The sequence below is a fragment of the Myotis davidii genome, unplaced genomic scaffold (genome assembly GCF_000327345.1).
Source record: "Myotis davidii unplaced genomic scaffold, ASM32734v1 scaffold299, whole genome shotgun sequence".
Classification (NCBI taxonomy): domain Eukaryota; kingdom Metazoa; phylum Chordata; class Mammalia; order Chiroptera; family Vespertilionidae; genus Myotis; species Myotis davidii.
Genome location: NW_006293088.1, coordinates 9,101,927 through 9,114,333, shown reverse-complemented (window position 1 = coordinate 9,114,333; position 12,407 = coordinate 9,101,927). Strand labels below are relative to the sequence as shown.

General features: G+C 56.7%; 1 protein-coding gene across 1 annotated transcript in view; it reads right to left on the bottom strand.

The window, feature by feature from the left end:
- Window positions 1-12,407, bottom strand: part of DNAJC11 (DnaJ heat shock protein family (Hsp40) member C11) — a 49,017-nt gene that overhangs the window by 1,332 nt on the left and 35,278 nt on the right. The window contains 10 exon segments of the mRNA XM_006766822.1: window positions 731-873; window positions 1,005-1,062; window positions 1,484-1,553; window positions 2,397-2,552; window positions 5,789-5,905; window positions 6,179-6,262; window positions 6,822-7,013; window positions 10,108-10,181; window positions 11,188-11,310; window positions 12,090-12,218. Coding sequence (XP_006766885.1) covers window positions 731-873; window positions 1,005-1,062; window positions 1,484-1,553; window positions 2,397-2,552; window positions 5,789-5,905; window positions 6,179-6,262; window positions 6,822-7,013; window positions 10,108-10,181; window positions 11,188-11,310; window positions 12,090-12,218 — 1,146 coding nt within the window.

The following is a 12,407-nucleotide window of genomic DNA, read 5'->3' as shown; positions in this document are numbered from 1 at the left end:
AGAGAGAGAGAACATCAATATGAGAGAGACACATCGATTGGTTGCCTCCCAATGACACACCCTGATCAGGACCAGGACTAATTATTGAATCTGCAACCCAGGTCCGTGCTCTTCACCGAGAATCAAACCCACGACCCTCCGGTGTGCTGGCTGATGCCCTAACCACTGTGCACGCAGGCCAGGGTGTGAATCTGAACTTTAATTCAATTTCGTTGTCCACACCCCAGGCTCCAGCGTGAGCTTCGGCTGTGCTGGTGACCGCACACGCCTCTGGCACGAGGCAAGCAGTGAGCAGCAGGCAGGCTCCACGAAGGCAGGATGGACACTTTGTTTTGTTTTTCAAATTCTAAGAGAAAGCTCATTTAGAAAGCACAGAGGTATGGCCTAGGCTCAGGAAACACGTGACAGAAGCAAAGGAAGGGCCCTTGGAGCTCAGGAGAGGGAAAGGCCAAGGAAATGCGCCGGGGAAAGGAGGGAGACCGAAAATGCTGGGCGCCCCTGACAGGGAGCAGCGGGGTTTTGTTTGCTATTGTGACTGGCACATAGTAGGTGCTTAGTAAGTACTTGCTGAGTGAATGGATGGATGAAAGCGTGAAGTAAATTGCTCCAACGTGGACATAACTTGGGTATGAGATTGGGCAGGTCTCTGAGGCGATGAAATGGCCATATGGCCGTTCCCAGTGGCCACTGTCCCCAGAAGCCTGTCAGTCCTGTGGGGCTGGCGCTGTACCTTGGAGGCCTCTGTGAGGATGAGCTTCGAGTCCTTCACCAGGCACTGCAGGGGCACCGTCACGTCGATCACCTTCACCTTCTCACTCTTCCTGCTCTTGTCGTTGACGAACTTCCCGTACCAGGCGTTGACGATGATGAGGCCTGAGGACGGGTTCAGTCAGAGTGTATGGGGGGAGGGGCCGGCTGACACCCGCAGCTGGCCTGCAGGAGCGGGATGCTCCTTTGAGATCCCCCTCGCCCACCCTGTCCCAGGAGCGGCCGTGCCTTCTCACCCATTCTGGATTCTTCTGCCTCGATTATTCTTCGGACAGATTCCTGCATCAACCGAACCTGCAAAGAACGGGGCAGGCGGCCATCAGGGCCATCGCCGGGCCCCGCCTCTGTTCAGAGACACAGCCTCCCCTGTCCACAGGGACCAAGCGGTGCGGTCACTTATCCTGGACGGCTCTGTGACGTCACGTAAAACAAGTCACGTGAGGGGAAGGGAGCGGGGGCACCACCCACCACGTGACAACAACACCTGCTACAAGTCTCACCCTTGGACCTGGGCCTGCAGCTCCCGGAAGCACACGCCAGTGGCGATATAAGGACTGCAGGGCGAGTGCAGCGGCGGGAAGCAGCCCGAGCCCCAGGCCTGAGGACTGAGGCCGGGGGAAGGACCCGGGGCCCGGAGGCCAGAGGAGAGAGCGTGCTGCACGCAGCGCTCAGAGCACGCCGAGCAGAAGGACGTCGGGGGACCGACGGCACTCACCGCAGCCTCTGCCTCTTGCTTCTTCTGCAGGATGTCGGTAGCTGTGTTTTCCCTCTGCTTTTCCAATTCCCTTATGCGACAAAAACACAGCCACACATTAGCGTGGTGTTACCCCTCGCTGGACCTGTGCCCAGCAAACAGTCTGTGATCTTACTGCATTCCTAGTCCTAGAACTTTAAAAATATTTCCAAGACAATCTCAGGCAAATCTGTTAGTCAGAGGCCCGTGCAGCTTTCGCCGTGTCCCCGGATGGCTCCCCGCCTCCTTGCCGGAGCGGACGGGAAACCCACTGCCAGTCCCCGTGGAGAGAAGACTCAGCTGAAGTGACTCAGAGACGTGGGAGGTCAGAGCAGGTGCATCACAGGAGACGCCAACCTTCGGGGATTAGCACATGACATTCTGGGAAGGACGCGCACACGCCTTCAGATCCATATATACACGCTCCCCTCGGCCACGCTCTGGGGCCCCGGGCAGCACACACCTGTCCCGTTAGAAGCCTCGACCCAGCACATGCTGTTTCAGCCTCAAGCCTCCTGGGAAGTCAGGACCCTGACCTCCCTGATGAAGGCACCTTTAAAGCCTTGGCAGGCCAGACCAAGTGATTTCGAGGGCCTTGCATGGCCTGCGGGCTAGACGTTCCCAACCCCTGGTTTAAAGTCTCAACAATTTTGTAAACCATCTAGTCCTTTCTGAAAGTAGGAATGAATGACGAAGGATAAGAACAGCACTTCTAGAATAGCTATCACTCACTGACGACTTATTTTGGACCCATGCTAAACATTTTGCACATATTAAATATTTTTCCTGATAGAAATGTGGGGTGGGTCCTGTTAGTATCATCTCCATTGGAAAGTCGAGGAAACTGAGGCACAGAGTTGTTTAGTGACGTCCCCGTGACGCATCTGAAACTCACCTCTCCTTCTGAGCCCTGAGGTATGGCTTGATGATGAGACGGTGCATAGCGAAGTAGACCACGAGGGGCCCCACGGTGGCGTAGAACACGGCGCTGGGAAGAAGCTGATCCGTCAAATGAATAGGGAAGAAGTAAGTCTGACTGGCCCTATTTAACCTGAAAACAAAAACAAAACAGCACGTGGAAGGTGAGTCAGGTTTCCAGGGAAGGTACGGGGTCTCAGCCCCAGGGAGAGAGCCTCTGAGACCCCGAACGCCAGGTGGGAGGAGCCCCTCTCCTGTGCTGGACCCCCGTCCAAAGCTTAGCTGCGGGACTTGGTGGATGTGACAGAAGGAAGCCAGCGCCTGCTGACCTCAAGGGCAAAGCCACAGACTAACGCTTGACCAGAGCAGGTGTGGCCTTAGGAGGCAGGAGTGGACACTCTTCCCGGTGTCCTGGGGACAGCGCCACATCTCAGTCCTCAGTGCACCGGTCCGAGTGTGTGCAGACACCCGAAGTGAGCAAGCTAAGGAGTTCTGCTTCCAGCCACGGCTGAGCAGCTCTCACTGGGCCGATCATCCCTCAGGTAGACGGTCAGGTACCAGAGGGCAAAAGAGGCTGGCGCTGGGAGAATGGAGCCGGTTTCCTGTCCCCCAGCTTTAGCCTGAGGGCACCTCCCATCCGTACCACCTGACTGGCTAACACTGGTTGCCTCCCGCACACGGCCCTTGAGTGGAACTGGACCTGAGACCCTGCAGTCTGCAGGCCGCCGCTCTATCCACTGAGCCAAACCAGCTCGGGCACAGGTGAGGGTTTAGGTTTTAACTACGCTCACAGCATCCACATTCACTGGGCGGCTCCTGGGCCCAACAGCGGACTCCAGTGGAGGAGAAGAGCCAGTGTCCTTGTAAATGGACCAACAGAAACTATTCAGTGGGCGGAACAAAGAGAGAAAGGACCGAAGCCAAATGGGCAGAGGCTCAGGAACCCCCGGGAACAGCAGGAGATCTAATACAGCTCTCGCCGGTGTGGCTCAGTGGATAGAGCACTGGCCTGCGGACGGAAGGGTCGCAGGTTTGATCCCCAGCCCCTGTTGGGGCACGGGCAGGAGGCAACCAATCAATGTGGCTCTTTCACACCAAATGTTTCTCTCTCTCTCTCTTCCCCTCCCTTCCACTCTCTTAAAAAAAGAGAATCAATGGAAAAAATATCCTCAAAATATCCTTGTGTGAGGATTGCCAAAAACAAAAAGAAGTGAGGAGCGATGGCCGCTCTCTTGGATATGTTTCTCTCTCATCGATGTTTCTGGCTCTCTATCTCTCTCCCTTCCTCTCTGTAAAAAAATCAATAAAAATATATTTAAAAAAAAAAGAGAGAGAAAGAGAGAGATCTAATACACAAGTGATTAGGGCCCAAAGAGCAGAGAGAACGAGGCAGGAATAAGCATTTGCAGACTTAATGGCCTAAAAACACCAAATCTGATGTAGCACCTAAGTTTACAAATGCGTAAGGTTTACCAAAGCCCAAGCAGCACAGACACAACAAAGCCGCACCGAGTACATGGCAGTCAAACTGCTGAAAAACAAGCAAAACAAAAGTGCAGGAGCCAGGAAAACAGACATTATACGCAGGTCCCAATGGTGAACGATTCCATCGGAGACACGGAGGCCAGGAGACAAGCAGAACATCACCTTTCGAGTGCTGAGAGAAAACCCTGATTCCATGTCCAGGACAACACCCTTCAAAAATAAAAGTAGCTCCAGAAAAAGAACACTTAAAAATTAAGTGTTCAGGCATGCAAAATGCAGACCGTATCCAAAGGCCAGTGAGGACGCGGAACAACTGGAACGCTGGCGCTGCTGCTGGGAGAGTGAAGTAAAAGCTCCGCTCCGGCCGAAACCGGTTTGGCTCGGTGGATAGAGCGTCGGCCTGCGGACTGAGGGGTCCCCGGTTCGATTCCGGTCAAGGGCATGTACCTGGGTTGCGGGCACATCCCCAGTGGGAGATGTGCAGGAGGCAGCTGATCGATGTTTCTCTCTCATCGATGTTCCTAACTCTCTATCTCTCTCCCTTCCTCTCTGTAAAAAATCAATAAAATATATTTAAAAAAATAAAAAAAAAAAAGCTCCGCTCCGGAGGAGGCCGGCACTCTGCTGTAAGGTAAGCGCACACCTCCCAGAGGCCTGTTCGCCCACGAGAAATCAAACTCACTGTCCTACAAAACCGAGCGTGAATGCCTGTACGGGCTCTGTAGTCATCAAAACTGTACACAATGGAAACGTCTTTTTAAAGAATATCTATTTGTATTGATTTCAGAGAGGAAGGGATAGAAACATCAATGATGAGAGAGAATCACTGACTGGCTGCCTCCTGCACGCCCCTCAACACTAGGGATGGAGCCCGGAGTCCGGGCATGTGCCCTTGACGGGGAATCATGCTCATCACTGAGCCAATGGAAACATCTCCAAACTGATGGACAGACCGACTGCGGACATCTACACAACGTGATGCTGCACAGCAATCGAAAGCACACGACTGACGCAGCGTCAGCATGGACGCCTCTCACATTGGTGTGTCTCCCTTCTTCCCTCCCTCCCTTCCAGTCTCTCTAAAAAAAAAGTCAATGAAAATATGTGAGGATTAACAACAAAAGAGAAGTCTGAAATTAATACTCTAAGGCTTGACCTTAAAAAGATGGGAAAAGAAGAGCCAATCAAACCAAAATAAGTAGAAAGGAAATAAAATCAGAAACCAGTGAATCAGAAAACAGGCCAACAGTAGAGAAAATGAGCAAAGCCACAATCTGGTTCTTTGAAAAGTGAAGTACTTATCAGCCAGACGGGGGGTCGCAGGAGCCCAGGACGCTGGCTTTTGCCCCCACGGGGGCAGTGCCTGGGCTTACGCAGAAGGGCGGCCTCCGCGGCCTTACACTGTAACAGCCCGTGTCTGTGTGAAGGCCGATCAGGGTTCCCAGTCACTCACAGTCACACACAGGAGGGCAGTGCGAGGTGCCATTTCTCAGGCCTGTGATCAGAAGCAACTGGCCAGGTAGAGCCAGAGGCAGCAGAGGGGCAGGAAGGGCCGGTGTAGAGGGACAACCGCCGCTGCCTGGGCTGCCGAGGACGTTGGAGGCGCGTGTGGTGTCGGTGAGGGGGGCACGGAGCCGGCACCCGGCCAGGTGTCCAGGCCGCCAGGGAGGCAGGGGCAGCAAGAGGCGCAGACGTGGAAGCCGGACCTCACTAACTGAAGGCAGGTCATGGGCTCCCTGACATCTGCTTCAACACCAAAGACAGAAGGGGCAACCGCTCCTTTGAGAACATTAGCAAGTGAAATCCGTTCCATCCCTCACGGGTAGAGCCCAGTGAGCACAGAAGCCAGGTGACCTGTGGTCACAGGTACCCGAGTCCACTTACTTGACTTTGAGAGACACGCCCTGTGGGACGCCGATGCTGACAGTGGCCCCCAGCACGCTGTGCCTGGAGATCTTCCTCTCGGCCCCGTACTCCACCACCGTCCCGAAGAAGCCTGCCCTGAGGGCGCAGACGGCACTGTCATCACAACAGGGTGGGTCCCGCACCCGCAGCCCGCCCTGCCACCACCCACAGGGAGCGGACAGAACCAGGCCAGGACAGTTGGTCGTCACAGTTCAACCCCTGGGCCCCCACAGGAGTGAGTCCCACCGCCTCTCGGTAGGAGGCGCTTGAGAATGTCACATGTGACAGGTGGACAGAGCGGGCTCTTCCCCCAACCAGCTCCCCATGCAGACCCCGTGGGCAGGCTCCGGGTCAGGGGCCAGCACTCACTTCACGGAGCCTTTCACGCGAGTCTGATCATCGTCCTGGAATTTGTGCTGATAGCTAATCAGGGCAAAGGAGTGCGCCAACCGGTGGTCCGCAGATCACAGGTGGTTTGTGAGGTCCGAAAGGTTGGCGACTATGGCCAGTGGCTGGGACCTGTGGCCAGGAGGGCACTACCCTTGACTGGCCGCTGGGCACACATGGCGGGCAGGCTCTTCCGGCAGGGCCACCCCCTGGCAGCCCCACGAGGCGGGAAAATGTACCCGGAGCCAATATTCACACAAGGAGATTTCACATGAACCCCCTTTCCTGCCTTCTCATGAGAACAACTTCTAGCACCGAGCCTGCATGGCAGCAGCTGGTGAGAGCTGCCTCTGAGGGGCAGCCTGTCTCACCTCCCTGCCCAGCCGAAGTGGCATCTGAGTGCACAGCTCTGCTCTGGGTCACCTGCCCACCTGGGGTGTCCCCCTCCCCCCCGCTTTAGGATACTGGACACAGCTACCCTGGGAACCTGAGAACAGCAGCATTTCAGCCCCCGAGAGGGAGTGACCAGGACCCGCCCCCGAGCTCCCCAGGGTGGTCAGATTCGGGCAGGGCTGCCAGGGGCATGCTGAGGGAGCGGGGCTGAGGGAGCGGGCGGACGCGCCTCACCTGCAGGGCCACGGTCAGGTGGCTGGTTTTGGTGTCCCGGACGATGCTCGTGTTCATGGCCGACTGGATGCCCCACCGCCACTGCAGGTAGCCCACGGTGTTCTTGTCCAGGTTCCGAGCCAGGACAGTGGTGAGGCCAGGCCGGATCCCCCGGGACGAAAACTGCAGCGCACAGTTGGTCGTCACAAAGCTGGGGGCGGGGGGGGACGACGACGACACACGGACAGACAGAAAGGGCTTGGATGACGCCGGCTCTCAGCTGTTCCCAGCCCCTTCCTCCCTGCTAAGACCCCGCTCATGGCATGCCCATGACCCCGGGCCAGCCCCCGGCACGGAGAGCAGGAGGCCGAGCCTCTATTGTAAGAGGGAGACAGAGGGCGACTCAATGGAATCTTCCCGCTGTCACCCTGCTGGTCTACACCCCCCACCCCCCCATTCCCCCTTCAGCCCCCAGAGAGGCACTGACGCCTGCTCCCAGCCAGGGAGCCAGGCCCACGCAAGTCAGAATTGCCTGGGAGGCCGCACACCAGCCTCACCTCGAGTCTCCTGCCAGGTGTTCTGGGTGGAGTGTTCAAAGCTGCAGGTGACTCACTGCAGCAGTTTGAGAACCACTGCCCCGAGCCCACCCAGACCAATTCAGCCGGAATGTCGGGGGGCCAGGCATGCAAAGCCTGCCCACGGGATGCTGACGGCCGCCCACGGACTGAAGCTACTTGGGAGCTGGTGCCCGAGCCCTCCCTCAGTGTCCTCCATAGGTCCTGTGATTTTAAGCTGCACGACGGATAACGAAACCAGCTTTCCCACAGGCTGACTGACACACACAGGAGTCCGGTTCCTGCGATCTCCCCAGTGTCACAATGACAGTGTGGTGCAGGCTGCGGCTCAGGCCAGCGCCCCGCACAGCACGCCATTCCAGGAAAGGCCTCTGCAGCTTGCTCCCAGGGAGCCAGCCCCACCTTCTGGTTAAAAAGGGGTATTTCATGTCCGACGCAAAGGAATTCACACCATTTGACTGAAGGTGTTCCAAGGGGGAGCAAACAGGGTGCCTTCGCAGCCAGCCGCAGGCCCTAGATTGCCTAAATTTAGTGTCTCTCTTCTTCCCAAGCTGAGGCGTCCCTTTTTCCATTAAAATAACAAATGTGGCAACTGGTCACACTCGGTCCTCTCAGACTTCCATGGCTCCCCACAGCCACGTGACTGAGCTCTGCCCTCCTCAGGCCCAAACTAACCTCACGTCACGCCCACAGGCTACGTTTCCTGCTTTAGTCCACCGGGGAGTAAGCAGGGAGAGAGAAGTCACCTCTGGACTTGAAGACAGAGGACACAGTGACATTTAAAAGAACCAAAATATACAGAGCGAGACCCTGTTTATCTTCACCCAGCACGTCCTAGAGACAGACAGACCCTGGGAGAGACCGCGAACCTCCGTAGACATGGCTGCCTTTCTAGGGCCGATTCCACACAACGTACTTCTGATCACTCATTGGACTCACAGGGAGGCTGAGCTGGGATGAGGGCGCCCTCAGAGCGGACCCTGCACACTGACGACCCAGGGTCCTCCTTACGAATCTCCGTTCAGGTCTGCTGACCTGGAGGCTGTGCTGGCGTTTCCACACCTGCAAAACCAGCCCCAGACCCTGGTGCCCACTCTGTGCACATCTGGAGGCTCAACTAGAAATGGCCGATGGATTTTCTTCAAGTGTCTCCTCACGTGTCCGATCTTCAGAACGCACTGCTCTGCTCGCTCAAATGGGGGGTTGGGGCAGAGGTGACAACCCTAGGCAGACGAGGCCGGGGCCATGCAGACATGCACATAGACACTGCTCGCCCGATGCTCTGGTTAAAGTGTGGACCGAAGGGACCACATGCTGACCTGACAAGCTCAGGGGAGGCCTGCGTGGCAGTTTTGCAAACTCAGAGACCTACAGTCACCACAAAGGATGGTCTGAAATTACACTTTAACAAAAGCAGTGATGGTGGGTAGTTATAGCCTAGGCCGGTATCTTCACTGACAAGGTCAACCTTTACCCTAACTAAGCCTATGTGTCTTTTTAAACACACCCTTGAAATGTCTGGGTCACTTGTAACTTCCCCTTTTCTGGACCCCTTGGGGCACAACCTAATGTGCTGGACACCAGGACAAATGCCACAAATTCCTTCATTATCATGTTAATTGTTCCTGCACCCACCTAAGCATGTGTCTATCATTTTACTTTTTATCCAATCCCAAGCCCACTTTGCTGGCTCTAGTCTATCACCAATGGATTTCATGAAACCCACCTACGCCCCTCCTTTGACTGCAATGTATAAATACGGATGTAACCTGCCATTCTCCGGCGCATTATCTCAATTCGTTGAGGTTCTGCTTCCCGGCATATGGTGACAGTTTGGCTCAAACAAACTCACAAAAATTCTTTACAGGTTTCAATGATTTTTTACGTTAACAAAAGTATGAATCCTGTCCCTTCCCAGACCCTGGTCCAAGTCCTAGAGCAGAGGTGGGGGAAGCCGGGTTATACTGATAGGCTATCGGGAGCCTGGAGCCCCTCCCTGCGTTCTCTGCCCAGGCCGCGCCCATCTTCCCACACTGTGCTCTTCTCCTGCCCTGGGTGACTCCTCTAGCTCCCACTCCCCTTCCCCTCCGTGTGGGACGGACCTGCAGAGCTGCTTTCACTACAGAGCCCAGAGCAGGGCCGGTCTCTCCTGCAGTGTGGCCGTCACCGCCCCATTGGAGCGAGCTCCCATCCCAGGCCTCCTGGAGCTACGTCACCACCGAGGAAAGAGCTAGTTTACCTTCCCCTCCATCCTCATCTGAGCTCACAGTACCCCCGAGTGAGCGCGATGAGGACACCCCTGCTGCTCCAGAGGGACAGGGAGGGAGTTTAAATGTGACACCAGGGGCCCAGGGCTCAAAGCTCTGGCGCCTTTGCTCCAGACAGGGGTCTCCCGAGCTCCACTGCTCACGGGGCTGCTTTCAGAGCTTTACCCTCATTCTCGGGGACAAAGAAATGGTGCCTGAGCTCATGAATGTGCCAGGCGCTAACCAATGTCCCTATGAAGGCACCTCTCCCCAGTCTTGGGGTCCTCACAGCCCCAGAGGACTGCAGACCACCGGGCAGAGCAGGCCCACCAGGGCTCTGTGCACCCTACTCGCCCAGCCTCAGCGCCTGCCTAGTGACCCGCAGGGCAGCCGGCAAATCCAGATGACCTTGACAAAGAGATCACATAGCCTCTGTTCTCCAATCCACACAGGCCTCAAAGAGGGTTAATCTCTGTATATTTACCATCTGGGCGTGAGGTTACGGAACAGCTTTAGACCAAAGAGAGGCCCCTGCAGATCCCCAGCTCCAAATTCTAACTGTTCAGAAAAGGAAAGAGAGAAGCGTTAGAGCTGGTTCATCCCCAGCAGCAGCCCAGGTCTCAGGCCGGCACCGCTGCGATTCCTCCACCCGATGCCGTGCACGGGCCTCGGCAGGGCTCCCAAGGCAGGGGCTGCAGACTCACTGTCCCACCCTGGCCTCTGCCAGACGGAGATGCCTGTCCACTGAGGCGTGTTTCAGAAAGGAGCCCCTCCCTCCAGGGGAACCCGCTCCGCCCTCCCCCCAGCTGAGGGAGGCAGGGGAGACCGCCCCGTGTCTGCAGAGCGCCTGCTGTGCAGTCTGGTGGGGTCCTCCCCGCCCTCGCAGGGCCATCTGCATTTTGCCCTCCCCCCAGCTGAGGGAGGCAGGGGAGACCAGCCCCGTGTCTGCAGAGCGCCTGCTGTGCAGTCCGGTGGGGTCCTCCCCGCCCTCGCAGGGCCATCCGCATTTCCATTCCGCTCAGCTTCGCCACCCACAGGTCTCGGGTGACTGGCGATGGTTCTCAGAGGCCTGGCGTTAGACCCATGAGCGGTTCTGACGCACAGCCTGGAAGCTGCCAGCCCTGGCTGCCTCATTTACTAGACCGGGTGACTTTCAAGGCAACTCTTCAATGTTAATTTGGTGCCGTTCAATTTGCTCGGTGGAGCTGGCTGTTAAATGACTGCAACCAGTGGACCAGGCACTGCCTTCTGACTGTGTGGGAAACGAACTAGCCTACAGGTTTTGCTTAAAGGGAACAAAGCCGCCGAGTTCCAGAGGTTCGCTTTCTGGAAGTGGGCGTCTCCGGGAATCTGCTGCTTCGGCCTGACTCTGAGCTGTTCGGCAGTCGGGGTTCCCTCTCGGATCGGAGACGTTTTTCTCTTGGGAAGTTACCTTGTTAAGTTTGACACCTGGTACCCTGTACAGCGATAAGGCCAGCCTAGGTCATCGGAGGGTCAGCTTTTAGTGTAAATGTTCAAAAGTCAGTCTCTGGGACGGACATGGCCCACCAGCTGACGTGCTCACCTCTCCCCATCCCTTCGCAGAGGTGACCCGTCTGAGCGCGAAGTTAATGGAACCCCCTCCGTTCCCATTCTGGGTCGAGAGGCTTCCGGAGAGGATGGCTGTGTCCGTTGCTGTCAAGGGCGCCTAGGAAATGACAGGTGCTGGTGACAGAGGAGTCCAAGCAACAGGGAGTGCCCAGGGCAGTAGCCCAGGAACTAGCCTAACGCCTCGTAAGAGCAAGGCCCAGTGCAGGCGACCCCACTGTCAGGGGTGCAGGGAGGCTTCCCTTCTCCCCTCCTCGCCATTTGAACAGCATGTGGCCCCCAAGGTCACGGCTTGTAAAAGCGGTAATGGGCAAATGTCAAAAACCAGGGAGGCAGCGAGCTCGGCGCTGGCCTTCAGCGTGGCCACGGCAGCAGCCTGCTCTGTGCCTTCCCGTGGCCCTGCCGACTGAGCTAGGCCTTCAGGTTCTGGGCTGATGCGCTTGAGAACAAATGAGATGAGAAGCAGAGACCCACTGTACCCTCAGTAGACTGGCCTGGCACTGCCACATCCAAACAGTGGGCAGACACACGACATTTCAGTGCTGCCAGGGCTCCGCTGAATACTGTGTTTTCAGCACGGAAGAGTGTGGACCGGTCCCTGGAACTGCCCACGAGGTCTGCTCACCCCCAGAACCACCATGACCTTGGCTCCCAGGCCACTGCACTTCCAGACAGAACGCCCTGAGCCCTTAGACCAAAGAGAGGCCCCTGGAGATCCCCAGCTTCTGCCGGCACTGGGGCTACAGTCACACACAGGCTGGGGCTACAGCTCTCTTTTCTCAGGGGCTCACTGAATCCTTTCCTAAATAAAGGCGAGAAAACCCGGGAGGACTCCCTCGTTAACCCAGCCACTGCACTCAGGGCGCCTGTGCGCTGTACCTCGATGGACTGGGATATGTGCATCTTGTTAATTTCAATCTGCGGAAAGCCACTGCCGGACACATCTTCGTACTCCTCCTCATAGCGATCGAAGAGGTCAGTGGCATCGATGCCGACGCTGATGGTCCCCTGGGGCAGAGAAGCGAGCAGTCAGCACAGGGGAGGCGTCGTGGGAGGAGACAATGCACTACCTTCAGTGGCGACCTCTGGGTCCCAGCAGGAGCCCCCCATGAGCCACAGAGCATGGACCTCACAGCTCAGGCCAAGCATCAGCGGAGCTCCACCGACTTCAAGTCGGAAAGCCTGTCGCCTGCAGGT